Source organism: Nannospalax galili, unplaced genomic scaffold (genome assembly GCF_000622305.1).
Source record: "Nannospalax galili isolate Female #2095 unplaced genomic scaffold, S.galili_v1.0 scaffold945, whole genome shotgun sequence".
Taxonomy (NCBI): domain Eukaryota; kingdom Metazoa; phylum Chordata; class Mammalia; order Rodentia; family Spalacidae; genus Nannospalax; species Nannospalax galili.
This window is the reverse complement of record NW_008352650.1, coordinates 278,405-292,069: the sequence shown is the minus strand read 5'-3', so window position 1 is coordinate 292,069 and position 13,665 is coordinate 278,405. Positions and strand designations below refer to the sequence as shown.

The following is a 13,665-nucleotide window of genomic DNA, read 5'->3' as shown; positions in this document are numbered from 1 at the left end:
AGAGAGAGAGAGAGAGGCTAGGAGTGGAACCCAGAGCTTTGCACATGCTGGGCAAGCACTCGAACACCGAGCTACATTTTGTAGTATTTCTGATCTTTTTTCTGAAGTTTTCCATAGTTGAAGTAACACCAGAAACACTAGATCAGTGACTTCCACACTGTCATGACTATCCCTGGCAGAAGGGACTTAAGGAAGGAAGGTTAACTCTGGCACATGGCTCAGAGGATACAGTCCATCATGGAGAGAGAACACAGAGGCCCAAGCAGCTCACCCTGTCGTGGAAGGAACTTGAGGCTGGTCACATCCTGGCAACAGACAGGAAACAAACTGGCACCGCAAATAGATGTGGCCTTCAAGGCCAGCCTAGTCTACTTGGTGAGCTCCAGCAATGAGAGACCCTGTCACAAAAACAAGCCAGGTGTGGTGGCACACGCCTTTAATCCCTGCACTGGGGAGGCAGAGACAGGCTGATCTCTATGAGACTGAGGTCAGCCTGGTCCATGTAGTGACTTCCAGGTGAGTTGGGGCTACAGGGAGTCCCTGTCTCAAAACAAAACACCAAGGTGAACAGTCGCTGATGAATGATAGCTGAGGCTGAATTCTAACCATGGCCAGGGTAGCCTGAGCTAACTGTGGGAAGTGGGAACAGGGTCGGCATCCTGCCTTAGCCCTGCTCAGCACCCCTGGTTTCCTCCCAGGCCCTACCAAGGCAACCCCACCTTTGATCCTGAGTTCATTCGCTCCAAATCCACCGCTGCTGCAGGCCTGTGCTCCTGGTGCATCAATATTGTGCGCTTCTACGAGGTCTACTGTGACGTGGCCCCCAAGAGGCAGGCCCTGGAGGAGGCTAACGCAGAGCTGGCAGAGGCTCAGGAGAAGCTGTCCCGAATCAAAAACAAGATTGCAGTAAGTGCCCAGCCGCAGACCTGCGAGACATCCTGTTTCCCTTCCCTGTCAGTCGGCACCGCTGCTTAAAAACACGATGGCACGGCCCACATTTGTGAAGTATTAAGTGCCCCCAAGAGAGTATGGGCACATGGCGTGCAGGGTCTCTCAGAGAGCACTGAGCCTTCAAGTGACACCATGCTGTACTCAGCCACACAGATGAGCCAGGATCCTCCCGGGAGCTGGGAATACTCCCATTAAATACCAAAGTTCTTTACAACTTGATTTCCCAGGAACTCAATGCCAACTTGAGCAACCTGACCTCAGCATTTGAAAACGCGACAGCTGAAAAAATCAAGTGTCAGCAGGAGGCAGATGCCACGAACAGGGTGATCTCACTGGCTAACAGGTAGCTGACCCCTCACTACGGCCACTTTGTCTCTCAGGCCCCACAAAGGGACAAGCCTTCAGAGGGAGAATTCTGAACAACCCAGGCCTGCCCGGAACGGTGCACAGAGGCACCTGCCCTGGGGCAGTTACACGTCTATTGCTGTTTTGGGGGATAGCATCCAGGACTCTCATGAATACCAACACCCAGACGACTGGTCCCTTAAACACAGTGGTGTGGTTTTAATATTTTTTATTTTAATTTTATGTGTATTAGTGTTTTGCCTTCATGTAAATATCCTACATACATGCAATGCCCACAGAGGCCAGAAGAGGGGATCAGATCCCCTGGAACTGGAGTTATAGACAGTGGTTGTTAGCCACCATGTGGGTGCTGGGAACTAAAACTGGATCACCTTCAAGAACAGCAAGATCGCTTTTTTTTTTTTTTGGTCTTTTTTGAGACAGGGCCTCCCTGTAGCCCCAGCTGGCCTAGAACTCACTATGTAGAACAGCCTGTTCTCCATCTCATAGAGATCTGCCTGCCTCTGCCTTCCAAGTCCTGGGATTAAAGGCGTGCGCCACCACACCCGGCCGCAGCAAGATCTCTTAAGTGGTGAGTTATTTCTCCAGTCCCCTTATTTTTTTATTACACTTTTTTAATTTGGGGGCTCATACCACAGTGAACATATGTAAATCAGAGGACAACTTTCGGGAGTGAGTTCTCTCCTTCCACCTTGTGGGTCCTGGGGACTGAACTCAGATCATCAGGGTTGTGGGCAAGTGCCTTAACCCATTGAGCCATCTCACTGGCCCAGCAGGGCTGTTTTTGCTCAGAACCTTAGCACACACACCTCTAGGCCCCTCTTGAGCTGATATTACGTAACCAGGTGTTACGCTATGTGGTTTAGGCAGCGGACCAAAAGGATGCCCACACGTGTTGAGGACAGGCCCAGTGTTCCTTCCACAGATGTGGAGCCCACAGACAGGGAGAGTTCTGGCTACGCCACCAAGGCACTCTCACTGTGACATGATGTGAACCATTTGCTTCCCAGCTTAGCGGGAATTCTGAGCATGCCCACTGACAGTGTGTCTGAGCTTAGACTCTAGGGCAGTGCTGTTCCCAGGAATCCAATGTGGCCTTTGTCTCCCTTTGAACCCTTCAGCAGCCCAGTGGAAAACACAGAGATGTGGGAGAAACTGATTTTAATTACACACATCTTATCTAGATTATTGTTACATTAGCATGTGATCAGCAGAGTCACCACTGAGTTATCTTACTGCTCCAAGCCCTGGAAAGCAAGCATGGTTTTACTGTTGCTGTTGAGACAGGGTCTCATGTAGCCCGGATTGGTCTCAAACATCCTGTGTGTCAGAGGATGATCTTGAAATTCAGATCCCTCTTCCTCAACTTCCTAAGTGCTGGTATTACAGGCATGCACCACCAGGCCTGCTTTATGTTGTGCTGGGGTTGAACCCGGGGCCTTGTGCATTGTAGGCAAGCACTCTGCCAGCTGAGCTACAACACCAGCTGGTTTTTGGGTCTTTTTAATATTTTATTTATTTTTATTTTTGTGTGTATGAGTGTATTGCCTGCATGTATGTTAAGTGCACCCATGTCGTGCAATGCCCGCAGAGTTCAGAAGAGGGCGTCGGATTCCCCTGGAACTGGAGTTACAGTTGTTAGCCGCCGTGTGGGTGCTGGGAATGGAACCCGGGTCCTCTGTGAGAGCAGCCAGCACTCTTAACCGCTGCGCGACTTCCCAGCCCCTGTTTTGTTTCATTTCTGAGATGGTGTCACTCTGTAGCCCAGGCTGGCCTCAGACGTGCAGTGGTCCACCTGCCTCTGCCTCTGGGATGCTGGGACTACCACCGCACCTGGCCTCAGTCTGTATTTTATACCCAGAATGCACCATGCACAGGCGTTCAGCCACCAGGTGGAGCTCACAGCCTCCCCGGTAGAGAGCAGAGCCCTGGCATTTGAATGCCGGAAGTCCTGGTAAATGTGGGCGGGGTCAGTTCTATGGCTGCCTAGTCTAGTATTTCCACCCTACCTGTGGGTTGGCAGCCCTTGGTCAGTAGTCAGCATGACCTAGGAGCTCTGGGAAGATGCCAGGCCACGTGAGCTGCTGGTACAGACCCACCCCATCTACGTGTCTGAGGGGAGGTGGCCTCATCAGTCAAGAAAATTATAGTGGCCTCTGGGCCGCTGGAGAGCGAGGCTGCTGGGCATGGCACCTGCAGACAGTATGAACCAGGGGCAGTGCTTTCAGACCCACAGGGCACCAGGAAGACCAGGTACCAGTCCTGCAGTTGGTGGCCTGGGAATAGCATGCACAGGCTGGGTCCCCTACAGTCCCGGCTGCCCTCTGCATGCTACAGTGTCCTGTGGCTGCCACACCCCTACCCAGACTCCACTGCCTGCAAGCGTGTCGCTACAGTCCCGGCTGCCCTCTGCATACTACAGTGTCCTGTGGCTACCACACCCCTACCCAGACTCCACTGCCTGCAAGCATGTCGTTGTAATGGAGGGCCATAGACACAGATGCCCTGGGGAGGGAGATGCAGGGTCCCCCAGGTGTCACCAAAAAGCACTGCTCTTGCTTCCCCAAAGCATACCCACTACCAAGCCACTGAGCCAAGCAAGCACCCATGATGTAGTACAGGCTGCAGCTTCCCAGGCCAACCCGCAGCCCATGCAAGTCCATCTGTTGGCTGACAGCAGCTTAGACGGGGAGCACTGGCCTGTCTGGAAACAGACTCTCCTTGCTTACCCGGACACTCCCTGTGTTCCTTGTGCCCTCACAGGCTGGTAGGAGGACTGGCATCAGAAAACGTGCGCTGGGCTGAATCGGTGGAGACCTTCAGGAAACAGGGGGTCACCCTGTGTGGGGACGTCCTGCTCATCTCCGCCTTTGTTTCCTACGTGGGCTACTTCACCAAGAAGTATCGGACTGAGCTGATGGAAAAGTTTTGGATCCCTTACATAAATAAATTAAAGGTAAGAAGTCGTGTTTATGACTGGGGGGAATCTGGGGGTCCCAGCTGGGCAGGCACCAGGTACACGGCACCCTGGCTGAGGCTCAGCCGGCCCCGTCTTGCCGAGACTGACATTGTTTCTGGTGTTTTCTGTTGAGGGTAGCTCACTCCTCAGGTGGCCTGGCCTTCCGGCACCTAACTGCAGAACACAGAGCTGCTCTCAGAGCTGACCTTCGCTGAGCAGCCAGGGACTCGGGAGACGGTTCAGTCAGTAAAGTGCGGACCTGAGTCTGGATCCCCAGCACCCATGTATTAATAAAGAGCTGTCCATGGCAGCATGTGTCTGTGACCCCGGTGCTGGGGAGGGGGAGACAGGAGGATCTCCATGGTCCTCTGGCCAGCCCTAGCCAAATTGGCAAGCTCCAGGTTCAGTAAGAGACTCTGTCTCAGAAATAAGACAAGATCGGTCAGTGGGGTAGAGCCCTTGCTTCCAGGCTTGGCCACCTGAATTTGATCCCCAGAAACCAGCATAACATGATAGAGAGAACCGACTCCTGCCAGCTGGCCTCTGACCTCCACATATGCACCACGGTGCTCAAACCTAAATGTAAACACACACACACACACACACACAGAGACACACAGACATATACACACACTCATACAAAGAGACACAGACACACACACACATAGAGACACACATATACACTCACACACACTTTACACAGCCAAACATACATGCACACAGAAACACACAGAGATACACAGATACAAATACACACACGAAGATACACAGAGACACACAAACACACACAGATACACACACAGACACTGAAACACACAAAGACACATACACATAGAGACACACACAAAGGCACATGCACAAAGACACACACAACATACCATATACACACACAAAAACACATAATAAATGAATAAAATGTAGAAATAAATACACAAAATAAGACAGAGAGTGGTTGAAGAATCTGGCCTCTACACTCATGCACATGATCACATGCACCCATGCACATATCTGCACACACACAAACACAGATATGCACACACAAAGAACAGAAATGATAGAGTGCCTCCCCTGGCAGGTCCCGATCCCCATCACAGAGGGCCTGGATCCCTTGACTCTGCTGACAGACGACACAGATGTGGCCTCCTGGAACAACCAGGGTCTGCCCAGCGACCGCATGTCCACCGAGAATGCCACCATCCTATGCAACACGGAGCGCTGGCCACTGATCGTGGACGCCCAGCTTCAGGGGATCAAATGGATCAAGAACAAATATGGCAGCGATCTGAAGGCCATCCGCCTGGGGCAGAAGAGGTGTGCCTGGCACAGAGCCGGGCTACAGGGGCAGAGGGATGGTGGCTGCCCCAGCTTGTGTGCACACAGGCACCTTGGGCCCTGTGTGTGAGCTGGATGGCCAGGGGCTGGGGACAGGGGGTGGTGCATACATCAGGGGTCCAAAGTGCAGCTGGGGACCGACCAGGTGCTGTGTGTGCACCTGTCTCTAGGACTCCGCATGTGAGTTAGATGGCTAGCAGCCAAGGAAGCAGCAGGGCTGGCTGGTCCTAAGCACAGAATCTTGGTTCCTGCAGGTTTGTTAGGTAACTGGTGGATCTACAAACATAGATGCTGGCCCACAGGTTCTGGGAATAGAACCAGCAGGAAAGAATTAAATCGGGTCCTTCTCCCATCACTGCTCCACAGGACAGACACAGGCTCCCACCTGGTTTTGCGTCCTCTCGGCCACTGGCTGGGAAGCTCCAGGCTGGTCTTTCTTGTCTCATGAGGTTTACATCCTGACCTCTGAGGCACACCCTGGTTTCTTTTGTGCCCGTAGCTACCTTGACATTATCGAACGGGCCATCTCAGAGGGAGACATCTTGCTCATTGAGAACATTGGCGAGACTGTGGACCCCGTGCTGGACCCGTTGCTGGGCAGGAACACGATTAAAAAGGGGAGGTAAAGGCCGGGCGTGGTGGCACATGCCTTTGATCCCAGCACTCAGGAGGCAGAGGCAGGTGGATGTCTGTGAGATTAAGGCCAGCCTGGTCTCCATAGCAAATTCCAGGCCAGCTGGGGCCACAGGGAGACCCTGCTTTAAAAAGACCAATAAAGGGGCTGGAGAGATGGCTCAGCGGTTCAGAGCACTGACTGCTCTTGCAAAGGACCTGGGTTCAATTCCCAACACCTACATGGCGGCTACGAACCGTCCTTAACTCCAGTCCCAGTGGATCCGACAGCCTCTTCTGACCTCCATGGCATTGCACGACACGGGTGCACTCACACACATGCAGGCGATATACGCATACACATAAAATAAAAATAATAAATTATTAAAAAAATAAATAAAACGACCAATAAAATAAAATAAGAGGAGGTTAAGGCGTCATCCCCCTGCCCCCACAACCTCTCCCAGGGCAGCCTCAGCATCTGGGGGCAAAGAGGGTACAGAGGTCTCCCTTTGTAAAATGCTGTGAGGGGTGAAGATTTTGCAAATCTTAAGACTATATTCTTTTTTAAAAAAATTCTTTGATGCCAGGGATGGTGGTGCACACCTTTGACCCCAGCAACTCAGGAGGCAGAGGCAGGCGGAGCTCTGTGGTACACACTGTTGTTCTGAGATTCGCTAGCAGTGCTAAGTATCTAGGCTGCAGCGGCCACATGAACACCCCTGTGCAGAGTGGCCACCCAGAGGAAGGACAGACAGGGCCCCCAATGGCCACCAGCAGACCTCCTCCATAGCCAGAGCTTGTCGGGGAGGGAAGGGTGGACCACCAGGCTGGGTTGCAAGGTGACCCTGTGGATCAGTCTCATCCTCCCCACTATCATCCACCCTTAGGTACATTAAGATTGGTGACAAAGAGGTGGAATACCACCCCAAGTTCCGCCTGATCCTGCACACCAAGTATTTCAACCCCCACTACAAGCCTGAGATGCAAGCACAGTGCACGCTCATCAACTTCCTGGTCACCAGGGATGGGCTTGAGGACCAGCTTCTGGCTGCTGTGGTGGCCAAAGAGCGCCCGGACCTCGAACAGCTGAAGGTAACCACCCCTGACAGCCAGTCACATATCAGTGTCAGAGATGGGCCAGGAGCCCAGGGCCAGGTGGGGGCAAGCAGGTCGATCTAGGCCCTACATGACCACTCTGGGCCCAGGAAGTTGCTGTGGGCCCCTTGTGTCTCGAGGGTCCTTTCTGAAGGTGCATGAGCCCCTCAACAAACAGCAGGTGTCCTTCCTCCTTCTCCAGTGCATGCCTCACCCAGCTCTATTATAAATCAACAGCCACTGCACTTAAGAACAGGGCTTCAGCATCTGCAGATGGCCCTGAAGCTCAAAGCTTGTTCCCCAGGACAGCTCTGTGTCCGGCCAGCTGGGGCTCCATAGCACTTGTCTAGCATGCATGAAATTCTGGGTTCACCCCTCAGCACCAGCTGGCCTGGAACTTGCTATGTAGACCAGGTTGGCCTCACTCTCACAGAGATCTGTCTGCCTCTACTGGAATTAAAGGCATGTGCCACCCCACCCAGCAGAAAAAATGTTTAAGAAAGGGTCTGGGGCTGAGGCGATGGCTCAGTCAGTAAAGTGCTTGCTGTGAAACCTGAGGATCTGAGTTCGAGTCCTAGAACCCAGATAAAAAGCCAGCATGGGCACTAGCGGTGACTCAGAGGTAAGGAGGACTTGCTGTTCTTGCAGAGGACCTGGGCTTGGTTCCCAGCACCCACATGTCAGTTCACAACTGTGCACTTACATACCCACAGGCAAAACACCCATACACATAAAATAAAAGTAAATAAATAAATACATATATAAATAAAAACTAAGCCGGGCATGGTGGCGTATGCCTGTAGTCCCAGCACTTGGGAGGCAGAGGCAGGATGTCTGTGAGATCCTATGTAGGCCAGCCTGGTCTACATAGTGAGTTCCAGGACAGCTGGGGCTACAGGGAGATCCTGCTTCAAAAAGACCAAAAAAAAACCAAAAACCAAAATGGACAGTATCTGAGAAATGACAGCTGAGGTTGACCTCTGACTTCTACAAATGTGCACACATACATGAACATGTGTATACACACACACACACACACACAACCAACCATGTGTCAGCCATTTCCCCAGCTCTGCCTGAGCCACACGCATGGCTCAGAAGAGTCTCACTCTCGGTCTTTACAGAGGGAGGCTTGATGGGCCAAACTGGGGGCCCCACTTCCCCAGGCTCCTTCTGTGCTGGGTGACATTCCCACTTCCCAGCCTTGGCTTACCCTACCCACCTGCTCCTGCAGGCCAGCCTCACCAAATCACAGAATGAGTTCAAGATCCTGCTGAAGGGGCTAGAAGACTCTCTCCTGGCCCGGCTGTCAGCAGCATCAGGGAACTTTCTGGGAGACACTGCCTTGTTGGAAAACCTGGAGACCACCAAACACACGGCCAACGAGATCGAGGAGAAGGTAGGCCCACTCGTCCTCCCAGGGTGTCCAGCACCCTGCTGAGGCACAGGGAAGATCTGACAGTGAGCTGTCATGAGTGCACCCATGGTGTCTGTGCTGGTTAGTTTAACCATCAGCTGGACACAACTTAGAATCATCAGGAAGAGAGTCTTTATTTATTTATTTATTTATTTATTTATTTATTTATTTATTCATTCATTCATTCATTCATTCATTCATTCATTTATTGGTCTTTTTGAGACAGGGTCTCCCTGTAGCCCCAGCTGGCCTGGAACTCTCTTAATGAGGCTGTGTGAGGGGGCCGGCTGAGAGCAAGCAGTTCGCGCAGTCTTGTCCCCGCCACAGTAAAGCACTGTAAACTGGACTTCTAAGCCACATAAACCCCTTCCTCCCCTAAGCTGCCTTTTGTTAGGACGTTTTACCACAGCCACAGAAACGAAGCCGGCACCTCTCTGTCTTAAGAACGAAGGGCTGAGGCTGGGTGGGCGCTCCTGCCGGTTTCCTACAAGCCCCTTTTGTTTTCTCTGAGGTCCAAGAGGCAAAAATCACAGAAGCCAAGATCAACGAGGCAAGAGAGAACTACCGCCCGGCCGCGGCACGGGCATCTCTCCTGTTCTTCATCCTCAGCGACCTCAACAAGATCAACCCCATCTATCAGTTCTCCCTCAAGGTCAGCCATACCAGGATGCCAGGCCAGAGGGCTGGGGTCAACAGGACCCTGGGGGCAGTGTGCCTTGAAGGGGTGAACACAGGCATGGCAGGGAGCCAGGGCACCATGTGGTGTCGCTCCCTCTCCTCGTGGGTCATTGGCCACCGCTCCACGAGGACAAAGGGAGCAGAAGCGATAAGCAGGGTCAGGACGGCCAGTGAGCACTGACAGAAGAAAGCCCTTTGGGGAGGCAGGTTCAGTGATGCAAACAGCTCCAGACTCAGTGAAACAGCTCCGTTTATTCAGTGGGAGAACTGGGGAAAATACAGTGTGGGGGTAGTAGCCAATGCCTCAGCCAATAGGTGCTCATAGTATGCTTTATTTACATGTGGCAGTGGGCTCCTATCGTCCGACTACCAGGCAATGCCTGATTATCATATAGAAAAAACCTGGGGGTAGTTTTTACTCCAGGTAACTATGCCAAAGGTCATGTTCCAAATAAGGTCAGGCATCCGTGCTTGGTGGCACTTTCCAGGTAAGTCAGGAAGAGAGCAGGAGGCCCCCTGCTGAGAAGGGGAATCCTTCCATATGGTGCAGAGCCACTTAGAGCTATCCGGACATGGAGAACTACAACCCTAGCAGCAAGGTTTCCCAACAGCACTAGATGCCAGCATCCCGGGTGCTGGGGGAGTGGGTCCTCCCACCCTGCCCTGCCCTGGAGCCTTGGTGCCTGGTGCCCCGGTGCCCGGCCAGGGGCCGTAGTTGTAGCCTCAGTTTCCAGGCTCAGTCTGGCTACTCCTCAGGCCTTCAGTGTGGTGTTCGAGAAAGCCATCCAGGAGACCACACGTGCCGAAGAGGTGAAGCAACGCGTAATCAACCTGACAGACGAGATCACCTACTCGGTGTACATGTACACGGCACGCGGCCTCTTTGAGCGCGACAAGCTTATCTTCCTGGCTCAGGTCACTTTCCAGGTAACGTGGCCTCTTGCCACTCAGAAAGTGGTCCCTATACCATAGCCTGGGTATCCATGGGGCCTCAGACCCCCACTGGGCCTGCAGAACCCAAACCAGCTTCTAAGGTGATGGTAAAGTCTGGGGTGCCTGGTGCGGGGCATACTCAAGCTGCATTTATTAAACACCAGGGAAGTAGACCAGTGCACACAGAAAGGTCACTGTATGATGTCAGTGCTAAATGCATAATCCTTAGCCCACTGAGGATGTTGAGTGTCCTAAGAAAGAAACAAAGGGGCCAACAAAATGGTTCAGTAGATAAGGGTGCTTGCTGCCAAGTGTAATGACCTGAGTTCAATCCCCAGTTCCCACATGGTGCAAGGAAGACACTCCTGAAAGTTATCCTCTGACCTATACACACACACAAACATACATACTTACTCTCTCTTCCTCCCTCCCTCTCTTTCTCACAAATAGAGACATAAATGAGTAAAGTAATAATAACTGCCAGGCGTGGTGGCACACACCTTTAACCCTAGCACTCGGGAGGCAGAGGCAGGCGGATCTCTGTGAGTTCGAGGCCAGCCTGGTCTACATAGTGAGTTCCAGGACAGCTGGGGCTACAGGGAAACCCTGTCTCAAAAAGACCAAAAAAAAAAAAAAAAAAAAAAAAAAAGAGAGAGAAAGTAATTTAAAGAAATAAATGCAGGGGCTGGAGAGATGACTCAGTCTCACCAAATTGGCAAGCCTGGATCCCAGTGAGACTGTCGAAAAATAAGCTGCATTGTTCCTGAAGGACAACCTCTCAGTTGACATCTGACCTCCACATACATGTGCGCACAGAGGAGCCGGTCCACACACACAGACATGTGAAGAACACACACACACACACTGGCATGTGCACACACACATGCACACAAGGAAAAGTGTGTCTGTTTCAAGGAAAGATATTTACATTCCTGCTCCTACAGTAGCTGAAATACTGGAAAGTTTGTGCCACTGAATTAGTTACACAGCCTGACTCATCTGGGCTTGACAGCATGAGCCTGTATCCCTGGCACTCAGGAGCTTGAGGCAGGGGGATCACTGAGCCCAGGAGCTCATCATCAGCTGGGCAGCATAGCTTAGACCCTGTCTTAGAAAAGAAAAGGGGGCTGGAGAGATGGCTGAGCGGTTAAGAACACTGGTTGTTCTTGAGGAAGATCCGGGTTTGAATCCCAGCACCGTCCATAACTTGAGTTCCCTCTTATGACCTCTGTGGGTGTTGCACAGACAGGTGCACTTACACACATGCAGGTATAACACTCATACACATAAAATAAAAATAGATTTTAAAAAGGAAAAGAAAAAGACAGGTGTGGTGGCGCACGCCTTTAATCCCAGCCCTCAGGAAGGCAGAGGCAGGCAGATGTCTCTGAGTTCAAGGCCAGCCTGTCTACATAGGGAGTTCCAGGCCAGCTGGGGCTACAAGGAGACCCTGTTGCAAAAAGACAAAATAAATAAATAGAAAAGAAAAGGGAGGGAGGGAGGGAGGGAGGGAGGGAGGACCCAGAGTGGCTTTGGTCTCTTTTGCACTGCTGAGACACAATTACCTGGGATTAATTTCTCCCTGTTCTGGAGGCTGGGAAGTCTGAGATGGAGGTTCTGGCATCTGGTGACAGCCTCCCCGGCACCATCCTCTGCATAGAACAAGAGGAAGTAATCCCCCTTATAATGGACCCACTTCCTGGGTGGCAGCACAGTCCCTGTCTCTGCGTCCTGGCCTGTCCCCAGTCCATCCTCCCAGTACTGCCAACTGGGGGACATCCGAACCACTGCTCAGCCCCACAGAACTTCATCTGTGATCCATGTGAGTGCTGCCTGGGCCTCAACACGAACCTGCTTCCAATCCAAGTTCAAATGTGGAGCCCTGGGGCCTAGTCACAAGGTTTTCTGTGTAAGTCCCCAAGCAGGCTGCCAGTTCCTCTCCCATCCAGCACTGGGGATGAGAACTCTGCAGTGACTCCGGTTCCCAGTCGTAAACTGTTCTCATCTGACCCCAGCAGATTTTTTGTTTGGCTGAAGGAGAGAAACTCTGGTGTGTGCAAAGGAGCCTTTTGGTCACTGAGGAGATGGCAGTGACTCTGCCCCAAATCCCATCTCCTGCCATCCAAGACAGGGCATCACACTAACTGCCCAACACAGACCCAGCAAGATGACAGAGACCAGGGACTGGAGGCCCAGGGAGCTGTCATGTACAAGTGACAGGATGGTAGAGAACATGACCTAGCCAGCCTGGGAAGGGGAATAAAAACAGATACCCAGGCCGGGCATGGTGGTGGCACACGCCTTTAATCCCAGAACTCGAAAGGCAGAGGCCAGCCTGGTCTACATAGCAAGTTCCAGGCCAGCTGAGACTTCAGGGAGATCCTGCATCAAAAACAAATTTTAAAAAACCAAACAAATACCCAAACAGGTCCTTGTGCACCAGCATCCACATCCATTTACAGCCACAGTGCCCACCGAAACCAAACACATCCACCAGTAGATGATGAAGAAACATGACCTAGCTATACACCAGCCAAGTATTCCGCTTTGAAAGGGAATGAAGCAGGGCTGGGGACATGGCTCAGCGGTTAAGAGCACCAGCTGCTCTTGCAAAGGACCTGGCTTCAAATCCCAGCACCCACATGGTGGCTAGTAACCATCTATAACTCCAATTCCAGGGGCTCTAGTGCCCTCTTCTGACTTCCTTAGGCATTGCACGACACGGGTGCACTTACATACATGCAAGCACTACACTCAGACACATTAAACAAAAATAAGTTGGGCGTGGTGGCACACACCTTTAACCCAGCACTTGGGAGGCAGAGGCAGGCAGGTCTCTGTGAGTTCAAGGCCAGCCTGGTCTACATAGCAAGTTCCAGGCTAGCTGGGGCTACAGAGAGAGCCTGTGTCAAAAAAAAAGAAAATACAGTCACAGGACATGTGAGTTAAGAACAGTATGTAAGCCAGGCGTGGTGGTGCACACCTTTACTCCCAGCACTCCAGAGGCAGAGGCAGGTAGATTTCTGTGAGTTTGAGGCCACCTGGTCTACACAGGGAGATCAGTCCAACCTGGGCTGCATAGTGAGACCTTGTCTCAAAAACTAAAAAGAACAATAGCAGTACTGCACACCCGCCATCCCAGCATGTGGGAGGTGGAGACGGGAGGATCAGGAGTTCAAGGTCATCCTCAGCTACATAGCGACTTCAAGGGCAGCCTGGGCTCCATGAGACCCTGACTCAAAAAAGTTTTGAGAGATGCTATAACATGGATGAACCTCAAAAATGTGCTAGTGAGGCTGGAGGGCTGGAGGGCTGGGGG

General features: G+C 52.1%; 1 protein-coding gene across 1 annotated transcript in view; it reads left to right on the top strand.

Moving 5' to 3' along the window:
• Dnah17 (dynein axonemal heavy chain 17) overlaps window positions 1-13,665 on the top strand; it is a 137,513-nt gene that overhangs the window by 96,461 nt on the left and 27,387 nt on the right. Inside the window, exons 54-62 of the mRNA XM_008849677.3 lie at window positions 699-906; window positions 1,179-1,294; window positions 4,081-4,273; window positions 5,352-5,587; window positions 6,108-6,230; window positions 7,111-7,315; window positions 8,553-8,717; window positions 9,247-9,387; window positions 10,170-10,340. Coding sequence (XP_008847899.1) covers window positions 699-906; window positions 1,179-1,294; window positions 4,081-4,273; window positions 5,352-5,587; window positions 6,108-6,230; window positions 7,111-7,315; window positions 8,553-8,717; window positions 9,247-9,387; window positions 10,170-10,340 — 1,558 coding nt within the window. The remainder of the gene's footprint in view (window positions 1-698; window positions 907-1,178; window positions 1,295-4,080; window positions 4,274-5,351; window positions 5,588-6,107; window positions 6,231-7,110; window positions 7,316-8,552; window positions 8,718-9,246; window positions 9,388-10,169; window positions 10,341-13,665) is intronic.